This window comes from Lepisma saccharinum, chromosome 1, assembly GCF_977018435.1.
Source record: "Lepisma saccharinum chromosome 1, izLepSacc3.1, whole genome shotgun sequence".
Lineage (NCBI taxonomy): Eukaryota > Metazoa > Arthropoda > Insecta > Zygentoma > Lepismatidae > Lepisma > Lepisma saccharinum.
This window is the reverse complement of record NC_139229.1, coordinates 21,128,447-21,155,966: the sequence shown is the minus strand read 5'-3', so window position 1 is coordinate 21,155,966 and position 27,520 is coordinate 21,128,447. Positions and strand designations below refer to the sequence as shown.

Here is a 27,520-nt window from a genome sequence, read left to right as displayed (position 1 = left end):
GAGCGCGAACAACTTTTGTTGGATTGGGTTCATCTTGAAACACCCATACAGTCGACTGCTGTTTACGTTCCGGCTCATATGCATATATACATGATTCGTCACCTGTTACAATCTTATATACGTCTTTTGAAGCACCACGATTGTATTTATTGAGCATTTGTTTGCACCAATTGACGCGAGCGTCTTTTTGAGATTTTGTCAAATTGTGTGGGATCCAACGAGAACATACCTGTCTCACAGCTAAATGATCATGTAATATTTTATATATGCTGGTGGAACTAATGCCTATGGTTGTCTCAATCTCACAGTATGTCACATGACGATCTTGCAGTATTAGGTTTTGCACAGCATCAATGTTTTCTTGAACAACAACTGATTTTGGACGACCTTCGCGAATCTCGTCGGTGAGCGAATGGCGGCCACGATTAAATTCGTTATACCAGCGTTTCACAGTGGCAAAGGATGGGGCTTCATCGCCAAATGTGGAAGTAAGTTGATCGATGCTCTCTTGTCTTGATAATCCACGTCGAAAATCGTAAAAAAACCGCACGAAAACGTTCACGAGTTAATTCCATTTTATTGTTGTGGCGCAATCTCCAAGGCAACATAAACAACACAAATCAAGCTATTGGCAAAACATTTGAAGTACGTTATGGTCAATAATGCCAGACGATTCCGTGCAAACGTCAAATCGCGCCTAACTTCAATCAGTGTTGCCAAGGCTCAAAATATAAATAGTGGCCCTCGTACACTTATGTAAATAACAATGTAATCCCACAACTTGTATATCAGAATAAGACAAATAATAATAATAAAAACTTAGTGGTTCGAGTTCTTGATCGAGCTGCTGTTAGCGGTCCCAGGTTCGATCCTCCTTACGACGTGACACTTTTTTTCAATTCTCCTTTTATTAATGAAGAGCATGGTGATATTATTTGTAGTAGCAGAGTGAAGTGGTTACATTGTTTTGCATCTGGAATTATATATATATATACACACATCACTGAATTGCCACATGTTCAAAGGGATATTTTCATGTATAAGATCATGAATTATGATACTTTAACGATAATTGTGTCCTGCTTCAAAGACATTGACAAATATTAATGAAATAACTATTTATATTTGTGACATTTCAGGACATACCAATTTTACCCATATTCCCACTCGAGTTCAATGTAAAGATACCTCCACAAATATCGACTGAAAAGTTTTCATCATGTGCAATTCTCCATTAAATGTTTTCGCCGATTCGTACTACCTTCGTTTTCTTTGTTACAAACAAATATTCTTTGCACATTACATGTAGAAGGACAGCTGCATCTACATTTCACATTGGTCAGCTGCTTGTACCTGCTTTCAGGAGCGAAAGCTTGTAGGGTAGTGGTTACAATTATGGATTGTCAACCTGATGGTCGTAGGTTCAAACCCCTCCCGTGGCAGAAAATTATCATTTCAGTTTGGAATTAACGATGGGGGGAGGGGAAATATTGAATTACAAAATCTCCATTTCAACGAACCGAGAAAAATTGGATAATTCGTATAAATATTAAAATTACTTTCATGTTTTTAGTGATATAATCGAAGGTAAAATCAAAGATCTTAAGAAGAAGATTTTATCTTGTTCTGTACTCAGACAAAATGCATTTCGCACCGATCTAATACATTTCAAAATGTTATTAAATGTTTCATGTCGATAATTTGATAAATTCATCAATTCTTGACGCCGAGACAATATTTTATGCAACTACCTCTTCTCTCCTCACGTCTCCAGTTCCTTCTGTTCTTCTCTTCTCTTACTTCTCTCCAATCCTTCTCCTCTGCTTTTATCTCATATCGCCTTCCCTACTCTTCTCGCATCTTGTCTCCGTCCAACTCTTCTCCACTCCTCTTATCTCCTCTCCTGTCTTCGATTTACGACCCCACTGCACTCTTCTCCTCTTCTTTTCGTTCTTCTCTTTTTCTCTCTATTACTCTACCATCCACTCCCCTCTTCTCGTCCCCTCTCCTCTTGTTTTCCTCCTCTCTTCTCTTCTTTGCTCCAATTTCCTCATCTCTCCTCGAATCTTTTTCCTTTCTCCTCATTACCTCTACTGTCCTCTATTTTCTTACCTCCTTTACTCTTCCTCTTCCCCTTTCTCTCTCTTTCTCCGTTTTGTCACCTTCCGTTTTCTCTCTCCTCTTTTATTTGTATAGACTCCTCAGCAATGAAGTACTAGAAAATCTATTTTCTTTATTTCATAATGTATTTCTCCTTTGCGACAAATATAATGCTGATATGTTTTCTATTTTTATACATTAATACTTAGATTTATTTGTTTCGTGTATTTCATAAATATCTATTGTGCATGTGGCAACCCTGAAATTGAGCCTAACTCAGCACGCAACCCACCAACGCCTTGTGTAAATTGGGTTGCCTAGTTTAAAATGTTGTTGACATAAAACGTCTGAGAGATACTGTACAGGATAAGTTCAACAAAACCCAGGGAACAGTTCGCAAACTTCAGAGACTACAGTATTAAAGATGCAAAATTTCAACAGGTAGAGCTAAGTAACACGATCAATAAGAAGGTAGAAATCATAGAATACTGTATGGTTACAAAGTTGATTAGCATAACCAGGAAATGAGAACATAAATAGGGTGGTGAAAGCTTCTTGACTAAAATACCCAGCTTCCCTACAAATAAATAAACTAAAACCAAGGGGTTATACTGAAGAATTCGTTGTCTCAGAACTCTATATGAATTTGTGAAGATATTGTATATCTAAAATAGTTAACTTAAACTGTCAATTATTATTATTATCAAATCAATCACGTGTTATTGTTTGCTCACATCTTTCAGGGCTTAATTATAGTGCATAAAAAACTCTGGAATAACCAGCGCCTTCTAACTTTAAACCACTTTTGTAAGAAACAAAAAATCATCGCTCTGTGCTGCCATCTATAAATGTAAAATATATACAAGCTTGACATTTTTAGAGCGTACATCTGTTGTCAGTAGAGTGGATGGTTAGATTTGGTTTACTTGGTTCATTTTACTTCGCCTTTCGCCACTTTTGGCTAATTGCGAAGATGATGATGAATGGCGATAGGATGAAATAGATGCAGGGACAATCACAAGTCCCATAGATGATTATACTGGCCATGGGTCAAGACGCCAGAGCCTTGTTAGCCTGCAAGACTGCAGTTAGAGGGGCGTACTACGTGGAAGTGATGTTGAGTTTCGGGTGCCTTCTCAAAAGGTCACTCCTTACACCCCTGGATTGATGTATTGTAGATGAATATAATAGTACAGACAATATCAGGCTGTTCTTGTACAGTGGATAGTATTTGTCCAGTTTTTACCCCGTGTCCCTTTCCTGTCCTGTCCTGAACAGGAAGAGATGTACTGTGGGATGCATAAGTATAATCAAGCTAATTGTCCATCGCCATGTTTCTTCTATTTGTTTTAAACTATAAGAGCTTCAAGAACTACAACGAAACGGATACACACTGCACCAGCTTGCGTAAAAACCCATTTCTTAAAAACACGTAAGATGCAAGAGAAAAGCTAATAAAAATAGTCATTGGCAATTTGCCCAGCAGTTACTTGTGCATCCAGCTGTACACATCAAGCATTGCGGCATACACAGAAAACAAAACGTTGCTGCAAAGAGAAAAGAGAGCAATCTCTACGTTGAAAGCTTGCAAACGTAATCCCCTCTTTGTTGAATTTCCATCACCCACTCTGTCTTCCTCACTCTTGCGTCTTGAGCTATCCTGTTAAAACACACACTTGCTTTGGTTTACATATCCACTTCTAAGTGTGCCCCTCTTTGCTTTTAACAAGTCTCAACCACTCAATACATCTCGCTAAGCCTTTCCCTTTGCGTACATACATTAGCATATAATTATTTTCAATGACGTTGTAATCTTCCGTCGTAATTCCACACGGCATTTCAAGATAAGGAACCAACATGACGGAATGCAAAGATAAGCGGAACACCGTGAATATTAAACAGAATGCGAGAAAATATTTTAAAACGGCGGCAGAGTGAAGATGCTGAGTTAGTTGGTCAACAAGATTGTTCCCAGGATTCTTTTTCACACAGGAGGAAGGAAGGCATCTTCCCCCAACAAAAATAACTGTATACTCCAACTTCTATCCAAGCGTCGCTTGGATTTGAAATTCTAGCGTTCTTACATGAACATATCTGTTCCTGTAATAATCAATTCAGTGTACTGATATTGAAATGGAATTACATTTATGAATTGACATCTATATTCCAGGGGTGGCGTCTTCCACTCTTCGCCATGGCAGTATATATACAGATATAATGGGTAGGCTTCAACGTACATAAACCCTTATTTCACAGTAACAATTTAATTGTTACTGTATATTATGAATACTAACATTTAAATTATAACCAATAGAATTTTCCCTACACAATCTGGATGCATATACTGGCTTCATGTACATATAACCATGTTATTTTTATATTTGACTTTCTCATCTTCAACACACTTACTTTGTGTGTGATTATATTAATACATTTCAAAACCTATCAACCAAACTGGTGTCTTGACCAATTTTGAGATTTATTTGATGACACAATTAGTGCAAAATGTTTACTGAACCAACGGGAAGGGATTGAACCCGTTAAACCCTACCCTATAGGACCCCGTTCTTCGACCCTCTCTCAGCTCGTACACTCATAATGGCCGTTTCTAAGGGTTTGAAAACCTTGCGGTGTGGGCATTATGTCACACACTTAAATTAATTTAAAAAAAAAAAAAAACATCTGAAGCAGTATCACCTTTATACTGATAAGAGTACGCACATTGTTTTATTATCGGTATCTTTCCTACTACACCTAACAAATAATCTCAAGGACGGACATTATGTACGATTCTTTTTGGGATTCGTATATTCGGTTGGTTGTTCTTTAGACGTGACGATTAGCTCGTATCATTACATTGCAGGACTTATATCATGCAGCGATCACAAGCGAATGCACGTCCTCATCCTCGCCGTTAACCAAAGGAGTGTTGGTATCTTGCTGGATGAATGATGAAATGTTTAAGGAAATGCCAACAGACGTAATAAAGGTTGGGATATTACAATGGTCGTATGAATAAATGTGAATAAACTTGAAGACCTACTCATGCCATCAACCAGAGTGCCGCAAGGAGAGGATTTCGCTCGTCGCATGGACGACGCTGGATAGCGTACGCAATTGAGAGCTTCTTAGCCATATTAGAATGATATTCCATTGTGTACACTCGAGGGTGGAAGACGAGAGCGAAAGTGGTCCCATGCAGAACCCTAATTAGCATATAGTGTGAAACACTGTTATTAGCAGGAAAAAAAGTTAAGATAGATAGACGGTTATAGCTGCCGCCAATGCTCTCTTCTACTATCCGTAACAGATACGCTAATTGGGACTCGACCTATAGTATAAAGTGGGATCCGTACCACTGTGCGTCTCCATATGGGTATCGAACCCTGGACCCCTTAATTACAAGGCGACGGAGTTACCCTACGCCATCGGCGAGGCTCTTTTGTTTATAGAAATAATAAACACTACACTACAGAAATACGTTTTCTTAACCCATCTTGCGGAAACCTCTCTGTATTGCAATTCCAGAAAAATATCAACCTTGAAGATCAAAATTATATCATATATCAGTGAAGAGCAATGGGCTGTACATTACTTTACAGTAAAGGAGAACATCTTTAGATTGCGAATATACAATACATGTGTCTCTATAAGCTAAAATCACTTCAAATACTATCCCACTAAGATTTATTCAGAAAATCCAGATTCACAGGTTGCCGATTGTGTCAGTCTGTTACTTTCGAACTTATTTTTATATAGTGCTGGCAAAATACAATTCAAGAAACTTTGCTATACAAGAAGAAAGACTGTTACTTGTAAATTTCCTGGGTTATATTATCTTCATTATATGTTTCATGAATCATATGTAAAGAAACAAAATATAAATACAACTGCTTCTAAAGTCTCAAGTCTATTACCCTTGCAATTGCTCTATATTATTTTTCCTAATGATGGGTATTTTCTTATAGCAATGCCATTATGATCAACGAACGAATCGAATAGTGTCTGGACTAATCTGTATGCAGTTCTTACCGCATCTGCAAGAAAGGGTCTGGAATATAGCGCAAAAGCCCACAGCATGCATAGATAATACCGACCCTAGTTCTTTCCGAATATGCTCATTTTTGCACGTGACGACACCAGCACATAAAAATATGACTGCTGCTTCAGCAAAATTCCCCAACGCCTCTCAGAAAGTACCCAATCAATATGCGAACACGACCATCGAGTCGACCGCATTCACCGGAAACAAGGCGGCAATAGACGTAGCGGAAAAGCAACACGAAATTCAAATTCCAGACTCCTGTATGGCATGAATTGGCATTTTCTTTTATTCTTGGGAAGATGATGGCTTTGTGAAGAATGCTTGCGTTGAAAAAGTGTCTGCCACACAGATTCGAATTTGATTACCCATTGTTACACGACGGTCTTTCAATAAATCGAATTTGTGATTCTAAACAGTCAATAGTCCTGGATTCAAATCCGGAGAGGGAGGGGGGGGGGGGTCGGTTCCTCCACTGAGTTCATAATCTTTTCACTCCCATGGGTAAGCTAACTGCAAATAATACGTGACTAAAATAATTCAATTATATTGGCGAAGTTGCTTCAAATTTAGTTTCTAATAGACTTAAATTTCATTATATACCTACAATTTTATGTGAAATCAGAACTACAGATTATGTATGCTAAACCAGGGCTCAAACCTTTATATCATTACCACAACGTGTAACTATGATCACTGAGAGTTATCTTGCAGGCCTAACAATACGTACATTACATGAGCAAAATGAAATGACCGACAGAAGCAGAAGTACCGAACAGTCTCACCTCGACCGTAAATGAAAGTGATATACCAAGAAGAAACGTTATAAGGGTGTTTGGCTCCTGTACCTGGATTAATCCCCCCTCCCCAAAAGTAAAATACACACACACATAACACAACCTTTCATATAATCGCTAGGATGAGAACGATTGATTAAGTGAAACTGAATTCAAGGCAAAGATTATGTCCAAGACTAGACTCGAATGCAGAACCATTGATTGTGAGAGCGTGAGTATAGTCGTCAAACTGCTGCGTTCACCGAAGAGACGGTGTATTATTGTTCAGAGAAAAAAAAAATAGCTGTACGACCATCACCTCCTCGCTACGAATTTACTTCAAAAATACAGCCGGCGTTATTCCCGGCCTCCAATAAGGTAAGAGCGCGGGCACATTTGAAGAACATGATCGTCTGATTGGTTGATTCGAGAGCTTACCGTGACACGTAAGAAAGGCAACCCAGCAAGTGACCAATCACGTCTCCTACTTTCCCCAGTGACGCAACAACCCAAGTGAAAGGGGGGAAACTACAACGGCTCTGGTAGTTACGAGGATGAGACAAGATGGAGACACGTCGGGGCCAGAATCCAGATCGATATATCTACTCATATATTTCCATAACGACCTCAGATACTAATAAAATTTATGGAGAGACACTCATAAAAGTAAGAAATGCAGGATGTTTCATTCCTTGGCCTTCCAGCTTACGAGATTTTTGCAAAATGAGGTTGCATACTGACTTATAAAAATTTAAGTACCTCTGTAAATAAGAAATCGAGTTTGGTATAATTTTAAAGATCTTGGAAGGAAATTCCATTTGATGTTTCAACTTCATCTGAAACATGAAATTTGACCATGAATAGCAGAAAACACGAACCTTTCAATTTCAATGAAATTTTCACCTCGTCAGGACATGTGGAGTTAGGTTAATTTCAAAAAGTATATGGATAAGTGGTTCAGCCCAGACAGCGAACCTACTGACCGTGAAGAGCGTTGGCGGGAAAGCAAGAGATTGGTGCCCTTTGTAGATGACGTCAGAGTATTACTTTGCAGGCGCGATTCAATTGGAGGCTCGACGTAGTGAAACTCGCTCTAGCAAAGAAGCCAGAGACTTGGCGATATAAATTGTACCCTATCCTCGTGAAGAAGAGAGGTGAAACAAGTAGCAAAATAATACAAAGTTTGTTCACACATCTGTAGAACACAGAGATCGTTCCTCTTCTGTTATGGCCAATAATGGCGGCGAAGGCAAGTCCTTTGAACACGATACGAAGCATCCGCTCTTTTTAATTAACTACAGCACACATTCACACCAAAGGCCGACAAAGAGGGAGCCTCATAAATGGTTCATATTGCAAAGCTAATGAGTAAATATGGTCCCTTGAAAGGGCGCGACAGGGGATATACGAGCAGACTCGGGGTACCCTTTCCATTTCATCCCCCAGGGCAGCCTGGAAAAACGCCTTTCAATTACCCCGCTTTGCTCGGGAGCGACTCGTTTAAACTTGGAACATCATGTTAAGAGAGCCATCCCATTCCCCCCTACGGATGGCTAACTCAATAATGCGGACGTTGCATTTCACGCTTGGAATTCTATTAGCGGACGTCGACGTCAGAAGGAGCTTCCATCACCTAGCCTCACCTTCTCCTTCGGAGATTAAGACGGCCTAATTGAAGGATCAAGATTGACGTCATCACTCTCCCGCGGATGCTGTCGCTCCTGGAGATCCAAGATGGCCTCTTCGCAAGCAGAGACTCTCAAAGCGTTTTTGGCACAATGTGGCGGCAGTGCTTGAAGTGGGTTCAGTCAATAGTCGGAACGTCAACCACGCATGAACACACACTGCTACTACTACTAATAATAATAATAATACCGTATTCATCATTATTATTATTATCAGTGCTTTTTTACGGCGGGAAGAAAGATTTCTGTACTCTTCAAGTTTGTTTGATATTGTTATTATTTGTCGTTAACTACTCTAAATAGTGTGGTGTTCATAAATTCTAGTGTATCCATGTACACACACACACACGCACACACAAACACACATACATTGTTTTCGTTCGATTGATTGATTTGCTTTATTTTACTTCGCTTTTTGTGCCGCTTTTGGCTAATTTGCGAAGATGGAAATGAGTGATGATATGATGAAATTGATGAATCGTAGCGCGATGTGCTAACAACTACACCACGGGAGCCGACACATCGTTTTCGTTAAAATAATAAAATAAATATTTTTAGTTTCATTCTCACACACAAAAAGGTGCTGGTATGGCGTACCGTTGCGTATCGCCAGAAAAAAAACACATCCAAAGTAAATATATAATCTGATTGAAATTCCTTCTGGAACATTCACATGAATCGTCAAGTGGTTTGCTTATACTGTTGTCTAGTTATTCTCAATGGTTTCGCGGTTACCTAAGTCTATTAAACCATAGATAATATCTAGGCAACAGCAAAAGCAATGCACATGAAGATTCACGTGAATGCTTTAGATATAATTCTAAGCAGATGTATTTTTTCAAATTTTGGAATATCATAGCGGTTTTTTTGAAACAAGATGAATATTCGAAAATAGCTGCCCTATCGTCGGCCAAAGGTGCAGCTGAACCTTAAAGTGACTACGAGATCTAAAGCGAAAGAGAAATTAGTTTTCTATGGGAAAACATAAAATATCCAACTTCATCGGATACAGGAATATTTATCAGAAGCACATGGAACATTTAACAAAATAGTAATACTGTTGTATATAACACTCATCATTACTAATTACACATTCGTGAGAGTATGAGTATGGAACCATGATAGATCTAACACCAGCAAACATACATTTCATAAGAATTTAAACATATAGTAATCAACTTCCACTGGGAATAATATTTACTTACATAGAGGAGACTCAAAATGCAAATTTAAAAAAGGAGAGATTATTTGTTGCATACTTACCATCACGAAGATCCTTGGCAGTTGGAATAGGTACAGTGTCCGCTGAAAAAAAAAACTATGTTAAGGTTATCCCAAAAAGTAATATTTTTAATTTATATATATATATATATATATATATATATATATATATATATTAATATATAAATATATAAAAATTAAATGTGTGATTTCAAAATAACTGACTTTAAGTGATATTATTTTAAGCTTTACTGAAATATGATTTTTTATTTCTATATTTCTAATTATTTATGATTTTTAGAAGGATATAGAAAAACTGTTTATTTAAATAGCATTCAGTTACATCCAATGTATTTTTACAAAAGATATTAGCAATAAAAACATTATCAGAAGAAAGGAATGTAATTCAACAAAAATGTAAAATAAACATTTAAAATTAATTTCGGTTTCCCTCAAATAATTATATCTTCCTTTTCACCACACAATACTTAGGAAATGATACTATAGTTAATAACCTGCCTAGTAGTTATGTGTCAATAGTTTTAATATTTTGCACAGAACAGAACACACAATTCAAAAGTACCACTCCACTACATATTGACAACACAGGCATGAAGTGACTAAGGATATGAAACGACAAAATTTAACTCAAAACATCAGAGAGAAGGTGGTATTTAAAATTCCAGAAGACACACTTGTAAACACACACTTACATTATCTATAATTGTGCAACACTACATGCAAATTGCCATGCTCACATCTGGATAGATTACCGTGGGGAAGAGAGACAGCGAGAGAGAATTCACTACAGCACATTTATGTAGGACAATGCTTAACAGAAACGAATATAGACTTGAAAGATGGAAGGATACATTAAAGAAGCTCTCTGTGCTGAGGAAAGGTCAAGCACTAGGACTGTAGAAAACCAGGGTTGAGTAGTTAGCAAATATTACAAGGTCCCAATAATGGTCAAGTTTTAAGTGGAACATTTCCATTTCTCTAAAATGAAGATGCAGATACTGTGTGATAACTCATTGATGCTTTTTATCATGGAAAGCGATGAAATAGCAACAAAAATAAAAAAGAAACGTACAGTATACTTTACGGTAGGCTACTCCAATCATGCTCAGGAAGATGTGTTGGAATTAGTTTATATAGAATTGGACTAGAAAGCTCTACATTAAACAGTAAGGAAAATATGTGAAAAAATTAGTCTGAAATAATTTGAGAATAGGAGGTAATAGAAGAAACTAGATAGTCAGGCAGAAAAGTATACCGATGATGATGTTTAGGCACGTAGAGAGAATACGAGAAGATTGGATGCTCAAGAGAATATTATGAGAAAAACTATATCGAAGAAAAGGAAGACCTAGGCTAAGATAGGTGAATTATGATGTCTTGAGTTCAGTACTGAGTTGAGTTGAAGAACTGAAAATAAGGAGAGCTGAATCCTGATACAAAGGAGGCTAAAGCTAGCCACGACCTTAGTGTCGGAGACAAACAGAGAAAAAGAAGAGAAAGAGATAGCTTTATGGTACAAACATCTCAAGCAACCACTCTGCAATTGTAATGCAGATGGAATTATATTCATCTGAAGCAGCGTATTTTTCATAAACCTTTAGATGTTTTCCAATGTCTCGTTTGTACTTCATACTCGACTCAGGAAGACAAGGACTGTATGAATGTGTCGTTGCAAGGGAACCTGAACCTGCGATTCATGGCATTAGCACAGAGAGTTTCTGGAATTCAAGCGAACAGCTGTCCACCTATCAAGGGAAAAACAACAAGTTTAAGCAAGTCAAACCAGATCTTGCGTTGCAGAAGAGCAAGTGGTGGTGCATCCGAATCTGCAGGATGAGTGAAGAAGCATGCAGTGGAAATAGGTCGGTCATCCTCTGACACTCCCCGTCTGCAGAGGCGCTGTGGAAGAGGAGGCGAGATAAAGCAAACAGAAGGCATTACGCATGTTAAGTTGCAGAGGAATGGTCAGCTATTAACGGTATGATGGTAGATATTTGTCAAAATTTCCTGCCTCTTCAAATATCCTTAAACTAACGGCCACTGGCTGCTCGGAAGTTAGATATTTTGGTTACTTTACTTCTCCCTCTTAATACCGCATGCTAGGAACAATGGAAAATGAATGGAAATCGGGAAGTCTAAACAAAAACCTTTTTTGTATATAATATGATCGTGCAGAAAAATTAGTTTCTGAAAGAAATTAACATTCCGCCGGCTGAATGGTGTTTTGTCGTATCTCAACCTTTCGTCAGAAATAAGTTCATATTATAGTGTTCCGTACATGTCAATGCGTCACGTTCCGAAGCGATGTATCTGGATGTCATGTGGTGTGAATTATCAGCATTAATAAAATGTTTGCGCAAATCTTGTAGTGTATTCAAAATCCACATATGTCAATAAGCTCTTCTGAAAAGTTAGTACAGATGGACAAATGACAAAATAATATTCAGCCAGTGATTTGTTTCCTTTCTTTCGAATTTAGAATTTTTAATTCTCTATTGCTAAGCAGCAACTAGCGTTGCTACAAAATGTTACGACCTAAGCAATTTCTCTCCAGAAATCGGAATTAAAGAAAAAAAACTATTATCTTATAGTAAATATGGCAAACAATTATTCATTAGAATTCACAAACATGAAATTTTTCTGAACTTTTCATGAACTTTACACAAATTAAAAATATTATTATGGCGTTTCGCAATCCTTTATTTTTTTCCGAATTCAAACAACTTTAACGTCATATTTAGAGACTTGCAAAACGTTGTTAAACAATCATCATTTACTGCACTCGACTTTGCAACATTTCGTGCGAAATCAATTACTCGACTCTTCGTTAGGTACCTATTGTTAGAGAAAGACGTATACATGGTCTCATCACCTCACGATATCTTTCAAAAATATCGTTGCATAGCAAAATCGTGTCGGAATCAAACAGATATCGTGCAGCACACTGTAGTCAAAAGGCTATCTTTTTGTCAGAGAGGCAGTCATTTTACAAACATCTACCTAGTACCACGAAACATTCCTCTGTATCACAAAAAAACTCGTGGAACGGGACTATTTGCGTTATATTAGCATCGTGCGAGTTTTGCAAAAGGGATATACGAGAAGGGGGGGTATGTGTAGCGTGACACAACACCAGAAACAAGTGAAATATTAGTGGAAATATGTAAAAATGCAGTGAAAAAGAAACTGGAGGTTTGACTTACACCCTGAATGATTAAACAAGACCCAAAATCTTAATAAAATACCATATCCTTTATGAACACTATAACTATGTAAATTTTACAGGTTACTGTACACACATTCGAAATGCTGTCAAAATCCAGAAAGCACAAACTTACTTGTCGCAGGCAGTAGGGACTAGGGAAATTATCCTGTTCTAGTTATTCCCTTTCCAACCTCAGATTATAGATGGGTTTCATCTACGCCACAAACCATTGCATTGTGGGAGTTAGTGCCAATTCTAGTAATCCAAAAATCAAACACTCCAGTAACTACTTCTTACAGGCTAACGAGGCTCTGGAACCTGAATCCGCGTCAGGATAGTATTCAGTGGAATCGTGTTGTCCTGCGTTTGTCCTTATGGGCTTGTTGAGTGTGCCTTTAGACCTTCGGATTTTAGCTATGGTATGGAGATATTATCCTTAGAGACAGTATAGTTTAGTTGTTGTTAGTAGTCTAATACCGACAGTATTAGTTTTACCAATTGATTTGGGAACTTTATCAAACACATTATCTTTTCTTGTTGGGACCCTGTGCTCAGTTAGATAAGGGCTTATCCCCGTATTGTGAGACGTGCAAAAATAACCTGTGCTGATGTGCGCATAGTATCAAAATCAATCATAGCCTCATGAAATATACAGAGAGAGAATGTTAGTTTGCACTCCAAAATCCTACGACAGGGTGTCTACCAAAATAACAATCCATAAATTCCTGACCATTTTTCGTTTATTTTTAACTATTTATTCGACCCCCTACTTAGGTAAAGTTGAAATTAGTAATTAAGATTTTTTCTTTAAAATGAAAAATCCCTACCAAAGGCCGGGTAATATGAAAACTGAAGCTGCACTTTTAACAAGAGAATCAGACTTGCTTCATCTATTAATGCATGTAATAATTAATGATTCCATCCATGTAGTTCATTCACTCTGGACTGCATTTTGCAGACTAGCGAGGCTATGACGTCTGGACTCGCAGCCTATATAACCTACTGTGGGCTCGTGTTTTGGTACCTATATGTTTGTAATTGTCCTTTCATCCATCTCATCTTACCACCATTCATCCTCATCGTCGCGATTAGCCAAAAGGGGCAGAAGAGCGAAGTAAAATAAACTATCTACGACGACGCCTCTTTAGTCAGGCAATCAATCACTATGACAGTAAAAATTCTTGACCACAAGTATAATTTCTTGAACTACTTATTGATTCACGACTTCCTGACTGGTACGAGGCGCATCCAGAAAGTAAGTTTCCCTATTTTTTTCCCCTTAAAAAGTAAACATAATGAGCCGTGTAAATTGCGCATGCGCAGCAGAGCTAAGACGTATCAATCATATGCCAGGCGGACAGATCCCGCCCGGCGCCAGTAACGAGGCAGCAGTGGTCCGAAGTGGAAGCTCGTATTCCTTCTCCCGCCGCATGCCAGTAGCGAGGCAGCAGTGGTCCGAAATGGAAGCTCGTATTCATCGTCAGCTCTGTGAGGTCTATGGGCCGAACATTATGAGTAAGCAGATGGTGCGTCGCTGGTGTCGGCAGTTTTCGGAAGGTCGTCAAAGTGTCCATGATGAAGAGCGCAGTGGGCGTCCGTCCCTCATCACTGATGATCTGGTTGAGCTGGTGCGGCAGCGCATCGTAGAGAACCGTCGCTTCACGATTACGGAGTTGAGTAGCCTTTTTCCGCAGATATCGCGATCCGTGTTGCATAAGATTGTCACGCAACGCCTGCTGTTCAAAAAATTGTGTGCCAGGCGGGTGCCGAAAAACCTGACACCCGAACACAAAATGAAACGTTCAGGAGCAGCACTGACATTCCTGCAACGGTACCATGATGACGGCGATGATTTCCTCGACAGGATCGTCACGGGCGATGAGACGTGGATTTCGCACTTCACCCCGGAAACCAAGCAGCAGTCAATGCATTGGCGGCATAGTCGATCTCCGGTCAAGAAGAAATTCAAACAGACGCTGTCGGTACAGACAGTGATATGCATCGTGTATTGGGACAGGAAGGGCATTTTGCTCATTGACTTCCTCCCCAGAGGTGAAACAGTGAACGCTGACCATTACTGTGAAACACTAAGGAAATTGCGACGTGCCATTCAAAACAAGAGGCGTGGGATGCTTACTGCAGGTGTTGTGCTCTTCCATGACAATGCTCGTCTACATACGGCTCGGCGCACAGCAGCTGTTTTGACGGAATTTGGCTGGGAGTTGTTTGATCATCCACCTTACAGTCCTGATCTGGCTCCCAGCGATTTTCACGTTTTCTTGCACCTCAAGAAATTCCTGTCCTCCGGTGAGCGTTTTGGCAACGACGAAGAGCTGAAGACGTCTGTCACACGCTGGTTCCATTCACAGGCGGCAGAGTTCTACGACAGTGGGATCCAAAAGTTTATACCACGATACGACAAGTGTCTCAATTCTGGTGGTTGCTATGTTGAAAAATAGCTGAACCTTTGCTGTACCTGTTGCCAATAAATGGTTTCCTGAAACTGTGTTGTTGTTTTTTTTTTAAAAAATAGGGAAACTTACTTTCTGGATGCGCCTCGTAGATACCCTGTATGATTATCGCAATGCAAGAAACTAAACCTCTATGCATGTACAGTAACCTGAGAAAAATTTACACACAGTTGCTCAAAATAAAAATAATCACATTTTGCTTTAACTGTTATTTAGAAAAGCATATGCAGGGTGACAATAAGTCAAACACTCCAGTTCCACGCCTCCAGAAAGTGCAATTGAAGAAGACAGTGAGTAACGACGAAACCTTCTTACTTGGTTCCTCTGATGATGGCCAATGGGAAAGCGTGGGGGAATAAAAACGTAATAGTTAGTCAACTTGAAACCTTGCGTTTAAAGCAAGCAATGCATTGCTGCTGTTTTTCATTAAGCACACAGAAAAAGCAACGAACTACTGGAAATGAGATTGTGGAAACCTGTAATTTGAAAAAAATGGGGGTTATTACCTTAATACTTGGTGCACATAGAACATATACTATTTGGAAATTTCAGCGAAAAAATGCACGGTGGGGCAGGGTTCGTATCCTGGTCAAGCGTGCACTTTTCCCTAAAATTTCTAAAGGAAAATTATGCTAGGTATGTAGCCAGACAAATGTGTTGTATAAATTGACTCACAACTAACCAAAGAAATACAACTACTAAGTACAATCTGTTCCGACTTGCAACCTTTCACACCTTTAAATGTTGACGGTAGAAATGACCGTCAATTTCCGGTGCCATGCAAGTATCGTAAAGAAAAATGACCGTGACAGTTTCTAAAGTATTAACGGCAATATATTGTTAAACTAATTAATGCAATATTAATGGTTCAGATTTTAAAATATATTGATAGTGCATGTAACTGCAATTATTATCTACTGTATCTTTATGTATGATTGAGACATTCAAATTTTAATGTTATCTGAACATTAACAGACAGACTTAAATTACAACGATAACTTGTAACATTAACGTAAAATGGAATGAATTTTAAATATTCTTTTAAGAATTCTTATTTTTGGAAAACAAAATAATTTGAAGTGGTACTGCAAAATCTGAAGGTATATTACGCAATGACGTGAGATTTTGCAATCCTCTCTGTAACATCAATCTTCACCATCTCTAAAATTTTCCTTCGGGTGTACGATATTTTCCTGAATATTTAATTTGAACGGAACTTTTAAAAAACCAAGAAAGCGTAATTTTTGCCGTGGTGAGAGTATATATGGTAAATGTCAACGGAAAATCCCTTTTGTAAACCATAAATTTCACATGAATATTCAAGCTCAGAATAGGAGCATTTTGAGGAAGGAGAATTTAAAAAAGGAATGTTTTATTCACAAGCTACGCAGGTAGTTCTGCATGATTAAAAACCTTTGTTCAGGATACTCACCATCAACTTCTCTTCAAGCTTCCCTGAGATAAATTATGAAGCAAGATCGAAAAGTGCTGGCACTGTGATTCTCAAGGTTATAATTAATACAGACCCTGTTTTCCCAAAATATCGCACATGAAGCAATAACAGTATAACGCAACCTAACATATACATGGATTAATTATGGGCCTCCCCGATTGCGTGGTAACGTCGTCGCCTTGTAATCAAGGGGTTCCGGGTTCGATACTCGGTGGAGGCACAATGCCCAGTGGTTGGGATCCCTCCATGACTCCGTGACTTGTACCACGGGGGTGTGCAAACGTAGGGTTCGACACATTATCAATCTCGGCCATACTGGACGTGATATGATCAGCACCTGGGTCCAACCGACTTTACTCCTCCGGGTTCTCCTCAGGCAATTCATTACAGGATGGGTGAGCTCCAGAGCAGTTTTGTGTAGGTATATTGCCTGGAAAAGTCTTCGTCACGAGATAATCCAGCCGCGATTCTCTCGTGCCATTCTCGTACGTGCCATAGTGGCTCATTTTTTGAACCAGATAAGCTTATTAATATTAATTAATAATTAAAAATCTATTTTTAACACTACAATTCAGAGAGAATAGATATGCTATTTTTTATGAATTTAACAACACACTGTTACAGAAGTTCCAAGATGAAAAAAATCAGGTAGTGACATCATCTAACACGTACGAGTTTGATCATACTGTCCATCTGTTAATAAAAAAATCTTAACCACATTCCCCAATTTCAAGATTTGTCTGGCTACATGTCGCATTGTGATTTGTTCTGCTCCCTAGGAAGCATCACTACAAATGGTGAGCTACAAAACAGATGAAGGTATTAGTTTGGGTTAATCTGGAAGTGAAATAAGTTTCGAACCTTGTTTGTTAGTATAATTTACAAACTTAAAAATTACTGTTAGTATCCTTTCTCACGCACTGCATCAGCACACCAATCACACTTCTTAACCTTTGGCAAAGGCTACCGAAAGCGTTTAGCATGTCCACAAGCCAAAACAGAAGCCAATACCACAATATGAGTAATACGTACAAAACACACATTCATTTCCATTAATCTTCACTGAAGGAAATATGCTAATAAGTTCTTCTTTAAATTTGTAAATTTGCATTAAAAGCTAAAAAAATTACGAGTAAAAATATATTATTCACTTCACTTCAGAAGTAGTTTTCATAATAAGAATATTCCCAATGTAGAGATAGAAAGCCTATTCTCCATGAACTGAATTAACCATGTTGGAGGGAAACAAATTAACGTTTAAAGTTGTAATTTCTACTTGCAGACGCCAGAAATCCCGGGTTCGAATCTCGGCCTGGGCATGAGTGTTCTTTGTTAAGTACCCCTTCATCAATTTCATCATATCATCATTAATCCTCAGCTTCGCGATTAGCCAAAAGTGGCAGAATAGCGAAGCAAAATAAACCAAATCAATCAATCAGTTCTACTTGCAGACTGGATTCTATACGTAGTCCACACACAGCTTTAGATCTCGCCACTGGAGGGCTTTTCACCTTTTGATAAAAACTTTTTTTTACTAGTAAGTAACTAGGGCTTAGTTATTGAAATAAAATAAATTATGCATCATGAGTTACTCTTCACATTTGCAAATTTAAATTAGAAGAGAAAATGGTAGAGTAAATATATTTTTATTTACTTCATTTTCTTTAATTTCTCTGTCCCCTTCTTTCGTACTACGAGGTTAGTGGACGATTAAATAATTAGTTAAGAAGTACATGTTTCTAAGTTTATTACTGAGGAACATAATGGTTCTTTTATTTGGTTGATTTGGTTTATTTTACTTCGCTTTTGTGCCACATTAGGCTGATCGCGAAGATGAGGATGAGCGATGATATGATGAAAGGACAATAACAAAGAACACCCTACCCAGGCCAAGATTCGAACCCGGGACCCCTGGTTGGTTCTTTGAATTGAACGTTTGGAATACTAGGAATAATCTGTGCTATCATAGCAATTGATCCTGTTAAAAATTCTTGTTAAAATTTAGAAGAAATAAAATAAGAATTACAACTTTTACTGATACGATATCACTGATTCATGAAAAGTAAAATCTACACTAGTTGCAAGTGAATTGGAAATGTATGTTTCTCGTGAATGATACAAGTCCTCCTTCTAAACTTAAAAACAACTTGTGTACAGATCATCTTTTGAAACATTACTGAAATTGTTAAGCGCTAAACCGTACATTGGTTTAATGGATATGCTTGTTGCAGAAAAGTCGAAATTTTACATGGAAGCATTTGCCGCAGGTAGAAATGTTCCACCAATCACACGCACACTCACTCCGAATGTCACACATGCATCATGTCATACCCAACTTCTGCTTCAGCCAATCCTCTGGTATAGTACAGTACGTGCCGGTGGGGTCCACGTCGCCAATGCTCGGTAGCTTGCTTGGCCTTCCAAATTTCGACCTCCAACGAAACCCGGCCAGTTTTCCTGTGGCACAACAGAGACAAATTAATTACAGATTTCACAGAAAACAAAACTGTTCATGCAACATCTTTGGTTAAAGCGGATGAGTTCAGTATTCCACCTGTTTGCTTGCACTGTTGAAAGAAAAACAGTAAAAATCATATACAAATATAAACCTTACACAAAGACAAATTATATAAATACAGGGCAGGGCGTCCACAAGTGATTAGTACCATTTCTGGCTGCTATGAATTTGCAGCTTGGGAGCGAGTCACCAATCAACAAGCGAGCCGCTGACGTCACCTCAACCTAGCACCAATTGTTCACACTGTACGCTGTTCGTAGTCTCGCTAGCTAGATTGGGATGTTCCGAAAGTAACCGGACTCGAATCAGATTATTTCTGCGCGGTGTTGTTTCAAGCATTCACCGCCAGGAGCACTGTTGCAACCGCTCAATTCAAATCGACATATCTGATGGAGAAGGGCATTGTTGTGCACCGTTCGTAGGAACAAAAATGTTCTTCTCATCAATCTCTTTTGTTGTAGTTAAATTGTAAATTACTTTGCATGTGTTCGCTATTTTAATCTTGACTATCGCTTGGCAGAAATAGATTTTGTGAAATACCACAAAACATAATTTTGCCCTTGTAACAGGAATGCAAATTTAAATTGAATGCCCATTACAGCGATCCTAGCAGAAAATCTGTCACATTGTACAGAACAACAGAAATTCTATATGTGTACAAAAGTAATTTTAACATTCCGATGAACGGGAGATTTCACATTAACACATGTAACTGTTTTGTTTTCACGACAATTCCTTGTAGACACCCTGTATAAACACACTACGAACTAAAAATAAATACAAAATGCTCCAGGTCAGCACAAAAAATATTAGTACATATACTTAGTTTTTTTTATATAATTTTAGTTTTAATTCCTCCTGCTACAAGTACACATAAAAATCTAGTTTTATTCTACACTTACCTCTTGGGTGAATATTCTGGTTAGTTTTATGCTATAGGTACGTTGGGTAAGATTTTCAAGCAGTATAACGATTGGATGTATCCCATTTTCTCATTTTTTTATTAAATTAGTCTATCATTCTTATTTGTGCAGTCAATTAATTATATAATTCAGTTTATAATGCATGAAAATGAATGAAATATTGCTCTGTTGCAAGTACCTCAAATACATCATTGCTTGACTATTGACGCGCACACAGTAAATAAAATGCTCCTGTGTTCAGAATTTCGACTGGAGGATCAAAACTACTATTTTTTTTCTTTTGGTTTACCACATTTTCATTTTCTGTATTTTGATTCAGTCTTGCAATGTAGTCCTTTCTCCTAACACAGCCTCCATTTCATTATTAACACCGTGCTCAGGGACAAAGAACAGTGCGATAACGTTCCACGCACACAATAGACTTCCCCTCTTTAATCTGGCTCTTTTTAAAAACAACGATAAATGCATTCCTCTCACGTCCTCTGCCTTTATTTGAGCGAGGCACTCGAGAACAAGATGGCCACACTGTAAGCACCCAGTGTGCACATCGCATGCAACATATACACCTTTTGCATTCACAATACAATTAAATTTAATCGAATGTACCGTTTGATAATATGGTCATTCCCTGATTTCAAACCTTTATTATGCTCACCCTATATATCAAAAGCCATAAGTAAATGCATAGAAACAGCCTCGAAAATAATAAACGTGGTAATGTTAGTTTGTCTTCCCTATTACGTTGTTACCCACATAGCAAATTCTCTTCAATGACTAGGATGCATCAACCCATTAAACTCGAAACTTGTGAATAAAGCTGGTATAATTCCATTTTGCGTACGAGGCCTTGCATATCCCGTTTATAAGTGAGAGCAATGTTACATTTAGGATACGTACATACAACGGACCACAAAGTTAAATACCTCAATGCGGGATTCCGTGCTTTCGAAAAGTCATTGAAAATTTTATGGCCTTTTAAATTATATACGAGTACAGTACAACCGTAATAGGCACTCAGTTGACAGTTGAATTTTCTTGAAGTTTTTCTTGTAGAAGCATCGTTTCCTTGACTCCCATCTGTTTTTAAAGTTGTGGTAGTGGCGTAGTATGATGATCTGACTTCTGTTACCTCTGCAACTGTCGCTCGAGGTTCGGTCGGTAGTGGCAGTTCTATTACGAACTGAGTGTTTTGGTCCTCAAAAGGGCCGAAAATTTTGGTCCTCAAAAGGGCCGAAATTTATCTTAGTTTTTGGTCCTAAAAGGGCCGTTTTGCTATGACATTTCGCATTGTATCTGAGTTGTTGATGGCTGTCTGTTTAGAATATTTCTGTGACGAACTCGACGAGTGCTTGCAGAGCTGCGACGGTTCTATCTGATTCGTTCTTTGTCTTTTCTATCTTGTCTTTCGCCGTTCTGATGAGCGTTCTTATTTTCTTGTCTTGCAATTTTTCCAGTAACCATTTCATGATTTCGTTTGTCTCTTCTTGGTCTTCAGTTGGAGTCTGAAGTGTCTGGCTATAGTTCATGGTGGTCGTTGGTGTAGTCTTCGCACGTGGCTTTTCTTGTGATAAGCTGAATGGTGGTTGTTTCTGTTGTTCCTTCCCATCGTCTGGCTTGGGTTTCGGTTTCATCTGATGTATTGATTGGAACATTTTACAGCCCCTGTAGTTGGCCGGATGGTTTCCTCCACAATTGCAGCATCTTGCAGGGAGTTTTCGATCTTTCTTTTGGCATTCTGCTGTGAAATGATTGTTTGCACATTTCACACATCTTGGTTGAGCCTTGCATTGGCTCTGGGAATGCCCTATCCTCTGGCATCTGTGGCATTGCAGTATACCTGGAGAGCGGTATGGTTCCACTTTCATCTCGTAGTTCAGGAGGTGATCTTGGCTGTATATATTTCTTGTTGTCTCGCCTTTGTTCAATGTAACCAGGTACAGTGGCATCGGTGTTTTGATGAAGGTTTTCGGATCTCTTCTCTTCATCTGTTGGACTTGTTGTACTTGGTAGTGCTGCGCTGCTAGCTCTGTCTGTATTTCTTTTGGTGGTAGGTCGATTGGCAGATGTCGGAGTACTACTTTGACAGGCCTCTCTCGGCGTGGTTTATCGGTGGCGTAGCTGAGCGAGTGCTCTTTGCAGTGGTTAATGAGCTTGTTGTATGCTGATCTGGTGTTGGCTTGTATCTTCATTCCATCGTGTAGAATTCGGATCGTGGCTTGTTTGTCATCTATTACCTTTGTCACCGAAGTGACAAATTGATGGCTTCTATCTGCGTTGTAGATGTAGACTGCTGGTAACTTGGCTGTCAGTCGCTCGATTGTCTCTTCATCGTGATCTGAGAACGTTTGATACGTGTTTGTTGTGTCAATTGGCTTGACTATCGGTGGTGATCTAGCTCGTACTGGCTTCTTAGGATGAATGAATGGCTCGTCCATGTCTTCTTCTACTTCAGAAGAATCGCAGGGGTATTCCCTTTTCTTGGTTTGCATCTCGCGTGGAGTGTCTGGCTTTGGTTGTTCTTCCTTGGACTTTGGCGTGAAGTTTTCTTCATTCCCTCTGGTAGGCTGGCCCTGTTTTGATGTTGATTGTGCCTGTTCTCGCTCTTCTTCTTCTCTCCTCCTCGCCTCCTCCTTCTCTCGGTCTCTCACTTTCTTCCTTTCCTGCTTCCAGAGTTCATGGGCTTCTCTATGTTCATTGGTCAATGGCTTCCTTGAATTCCGTGGTCGGACGAATGGCGGTCCGCCTCCTCGGCGTTGCTCGTAAACGTTTCTCTGCATCTGGTCTCCTCTCTTCTTGCTGCCCTGGGCAAACAATACGTCTGTCAGGATCGAAATCCCAAAGAAGAATCTAGCGTATATTTTACAAATTGGAATATTTGCGATGGAAATGCGAATTAAAAGAACCTTCTAAATTAGTAATACAGTAGCTGTGTATCGGTCTGGGCATTGATGTTCGTTTGTGAATGTTCCTTGATCAATTTAATCTAATCATGCATTCATCCTCATCGTCGCGAATAGCTGAAAATGGCAAAAGGCGACGCAAAACAAGAAACACAACACAAATATACAAACGGTTTATTCATAACGTCATTGTCCTTCTCGTGGGAAGAGTTGAGTAGCAAGAGTTCTCAAAAGCGAATTAAATTCCAAATACTGTTCAGCGACAGACAAGCCAAAAATAACAAGAAAAAGCCTCTTCACGGTAGTCACAAAAGAAGTCCGTCAAAAGAACTCCGTGGTCGGAATAATTTCGTTGCGAGCTAAGCCAGAAGACATCAAACAATTCGCTTACATTCCAGTCCTAAATCGACTTTGTCGTTGCTAGGTGAGAGAGGCTGAGGAAAAACACATTCGATTCAAGAAAAACACGCAAGGAATCCACTCCATTTGGAGCGTCCAAGTCCTTTCCGGAATCTATTCAGGACCGTCGAATGGAAGGAAATACGTAAAATGAAATGGCTTGGGAATTTCCAAGGAAAGGATAGAAACGAGAGGTAAACATCTACGCAAGCTTGTGATGCTTCGTCTGACCACACGAGCTTCCAAACCTTCCACGAGGGCGACTTTTCCGATATTTTGTAGTCGTAGAAATTTGTAAGAGAAATATCCCCGCAACAAATATCTAACCCAAGATAAAGTTGTTCCAGCGGATTGCCGAGCCGCTTTACTCAGGGACATTTTCGGCAAAATTCATCTCCCAAGGTCACCCATTCCAGGAATCCAACCCGGGTCTCCCACTAGGCTGACGTTTTTCTTCATTTTCATACAAGTTTTATAGCTGATCAATAGTCAGAAATATCTGTCCCACAACCTTTCAAAGCTCTCGATGAAAGCAAAATAAAATTATGATGATATCTGCCCAGATTCTTACAAAGACAATGAAAATTATACAGGGTGTTCCAAAATGATGTTTACAACATTGATCACGTATATTACAGAAATGGGGATTGGTAGAAAGGTGCGGTTAGCGGCAGAATGTTCACACACACCTAAAGTTTTAGTAGCCGTTTAACAGAGTTCGATGTGTGTGACATCTGTGTGTATCTAAGCGATATTCCAGTTCCACCCATGTCCGACCTAGCATGTCCTCATTAACGTGTGCAATTGCTGCTTTGATGCGAGCTTGCAGTTCCTGCAGGTCCCGCACCGGGGTTCGGTAGACAGTATCCTTAACAAAGCCCCAAAGAAAAAATCTAATGGGGTTATGTCTGGAGACCTTGGAGGCCAGGGAATGGGTCCTTCTCTGCCAATCCAGCGACCTGGAAATGTGTCGTCCAAAGCCTGCCTAACGATCAAGGTCCAGAGAGGAGGGGCACCATCCTGCTGCAGCATGATGTAAGGTTGCAGTTCTTCGACCTGTGGAAATACAAACTGTTCCAACATGTCCAGATACACAGTCGAGGTTCTTGACGACTCAGCAAAGAAAAACGGTCCCACCACACGTTGACCTTTGGGCTGTCGCGTACAATTCACACGCTAAAGTGGGGGTTCTCAGAGCCCCAGATCCTTACATTGTGTCGGTTTACCTTCCCGGACATATGAAAGCAAGCTTCGTCCGTGAACATCACCTTTTTCAGAAAGGCTGGGTCATCGTCGATGCGACGATGACTATCAATGACTAACCTGCAAAAACAAATCAAAACAAAACTTTACGTGTGTGTGAACATTCTGCCGCAAACCGCACCTTTCTACCAATCCCCATTTCTGAAATATACGTGATCAAAGTTGTAAAGATCATTTTGGAACACCCTGTACATTTAGCACGGAAAACTCTTAGTGAATTAACTTTTCTCTAAAGTTGCATGCACGTTTCCTTTCTTAATTAATTATGAGAAGTGAAAAGTATCAAATAAACAATGTCAAGAGTGACTCTGTATTTGTATAAAAAAAGAGAGACAAATGACATTCTGCTAATCCACACCTAGCAAGACCTCACGAGAGCAACCTGTGTGTCATTCGATCATTCTGCGGACAGGCAAAAAAATAATAATAATATTAAAAAAATAATAAAAATGCCTTACTCCGCAACATAAGGACTTCATTATTCAATATGGCGCTTGCTACCTCTATTTGTGCAAGGTACATAAATCTTAATATTAAACCACGGCTAATATATCTTCGGGGTAGGTTCTTTTTTTTTCAAAACGAAACCAAACACGATGCCTTCCAATGGAGACGTTTAAACGATTATATATTCTATATTTATGGTTGTTATGAGAAAATGGTGATCCGTTTAATGGATAATACATCATAATTGGAATTTAGAGTTTCCTGTAATACAAATTACTGTAGATGATAGCGTGCATGAAGGGCTGATTTTTTAGTAGTGGCAAGTGTTTATTTTCTAGACACATAGCATACATACATGGTTCAAAGTTTTACAGGCCTTCGATGTAGTCCCGATTGTTGCGTACAACGTTGCCAGCGATGTGGAAGCCGTCTGATGCCGTTGCCACTGTCTAATCTGTTGATAGTGTGAAGAGAGCGAACTACTGCCAGAAGAATGTCTCGAACTTAGGAAGCGAATCCCACGAAGTGGTTCCTTCATCTTAGGGATTAAACCTGTTGCAGTTCATGGTGACACTTTCGTGCTGTGCGACCTCTAGCACATTCAATTTTTAACCAGCTCCGCTGTTCCTGCTTCGTAAACAACGCGACTACAGTCCGCGGCCATTTGATCACAACTGCTTTGTTCTTGTCACTGCGCACGGGCATGGAATGGAAAGAGTGAGTAGCACATTCAATTTTTAACCAGCTCCGCTGTTCCTGCTTCGTAAACAACGCGACTACAGTCCGCGGCCATTTGATCACAACTGCTTTGTTCTTGTCACTGCGCACGGGCATGGAATGGAAAGAGTGAGTGCATTTGCTCTGAGGGAGGGTACGCACGTAACTAACCTTTGGTATAAACGACATTGCTTGGCTCCGTTGCACGGCGTCGCTATAGCATAGTTGCCACTACTAAAAAATCAGCCCATGTAGATTGGATTTATGAAATAAAGTGATTGAACTGGTAAAATATTTTAAGAGGTGGGGTAGCATTTGTTTGTAGTTAGCTGCCTTGTGAGTTGTATTTAACTCATGCTAGTTTTACGCCCGGGGCCTCGTGAAGCATATTTAACTCACACGTCTCTTTACCTTGGGGGTCTCGTGGTGCACAGCCAACTCACGCTACAATGCTATAACATGCAACGTCAAGAGTGGCTTCGTGGCCAAAATTTGGCAGATGTTTCGTGAAAATCTTATTTAGTGATGCTGTTACTGTTACAATTAATACAAACAATATAAAAAGAGTGGATCAAATTAATAGATGTGCATTAACTACTTTTCAATTTATTTTTGCCTTTAAATTTCACTTAAATATGACAAGTAAAACAAAAAACGTATATCACTCATGAACAGTTTTCAAGTTTTTTTCCGATTGTGCGTTTGGCTTTGAATTATGCTTGGCCAGTCCCTCGAACGATATCGACACAATAGTATACGGCAGAGTCATGTTAAAAATACAAAAGACTAACGCTCAGAAAAAAAAGCAATAACAATACTCAGAAAAATAATAATGCTTGAAAAAAAAAAACAATAAATATGCTGAGAGTCAAATATAACACGGGGTGGGCAACGTAATAATTGATTCTACCGCCGCGTGGGTTGGATATGACTCACGCCCATAAAATTAAAAATAACAATTTTTCATCAAATCATCAAGAAACATATTGCTTTCAACGTTTTATTATATTCTTGTAATAAAACATCGTGGCCCCAGGAAATTTTTTTTCTATTGTGGCAGTCAACGTGTTAAGTGTGCAAGTAGTTTACTTACTTTTTTTCATTTCTTAATTTTTAAAACTTTATTTTATTTATTTATTATTTTTTCCCGCTGGAACCAGCAGTAGCTAGTTTACCGGAAGAGCCTCGACACGGAAAGGTATATTCCCAGAATTACATCCACGTGTTTGCCGGATACATGCAATCAACTGAATCTTCCACCAGCGATATGATCATTGTCTCTCATATAGCGGCGCGCACAATCTCTGATAGATTTACCTTACATAAAACAAAGAATAACTTTTATTACTATATTGTATTGCACACTCATTCTCTGTCAT

General features: G+C 39.0%; 1 protein-coding gene across 1 annotated transcript in view; it reads right to left on the bottom strand.

The window, feature by feature from the left end:
• LOC145986438 (uncharacterized) overlaps positions 1 to 27,520 on the bottom strand; it is a 157,947-nt gene that overhangs the window by 42,392 nt on the left and 88,035 nt on the right. Inside the window, exons 2-3 of the mRNA XM_083120494.1 lie at positions 19,306 to 19,431; positions 9,867 to 9,908 (exon numbers count right to left, since the gene is read on the bottom strand). Coding sequence (XP_082976620.1) covers positions 9,867 to 9,908; positions 19,306 to 19,431 — 168 coding nt within the window. The remainder of the gene's footprint in view (positions 1 to 9,866; positions 9,909 to 19,305; positions 19,432 to 27,520) is intronic.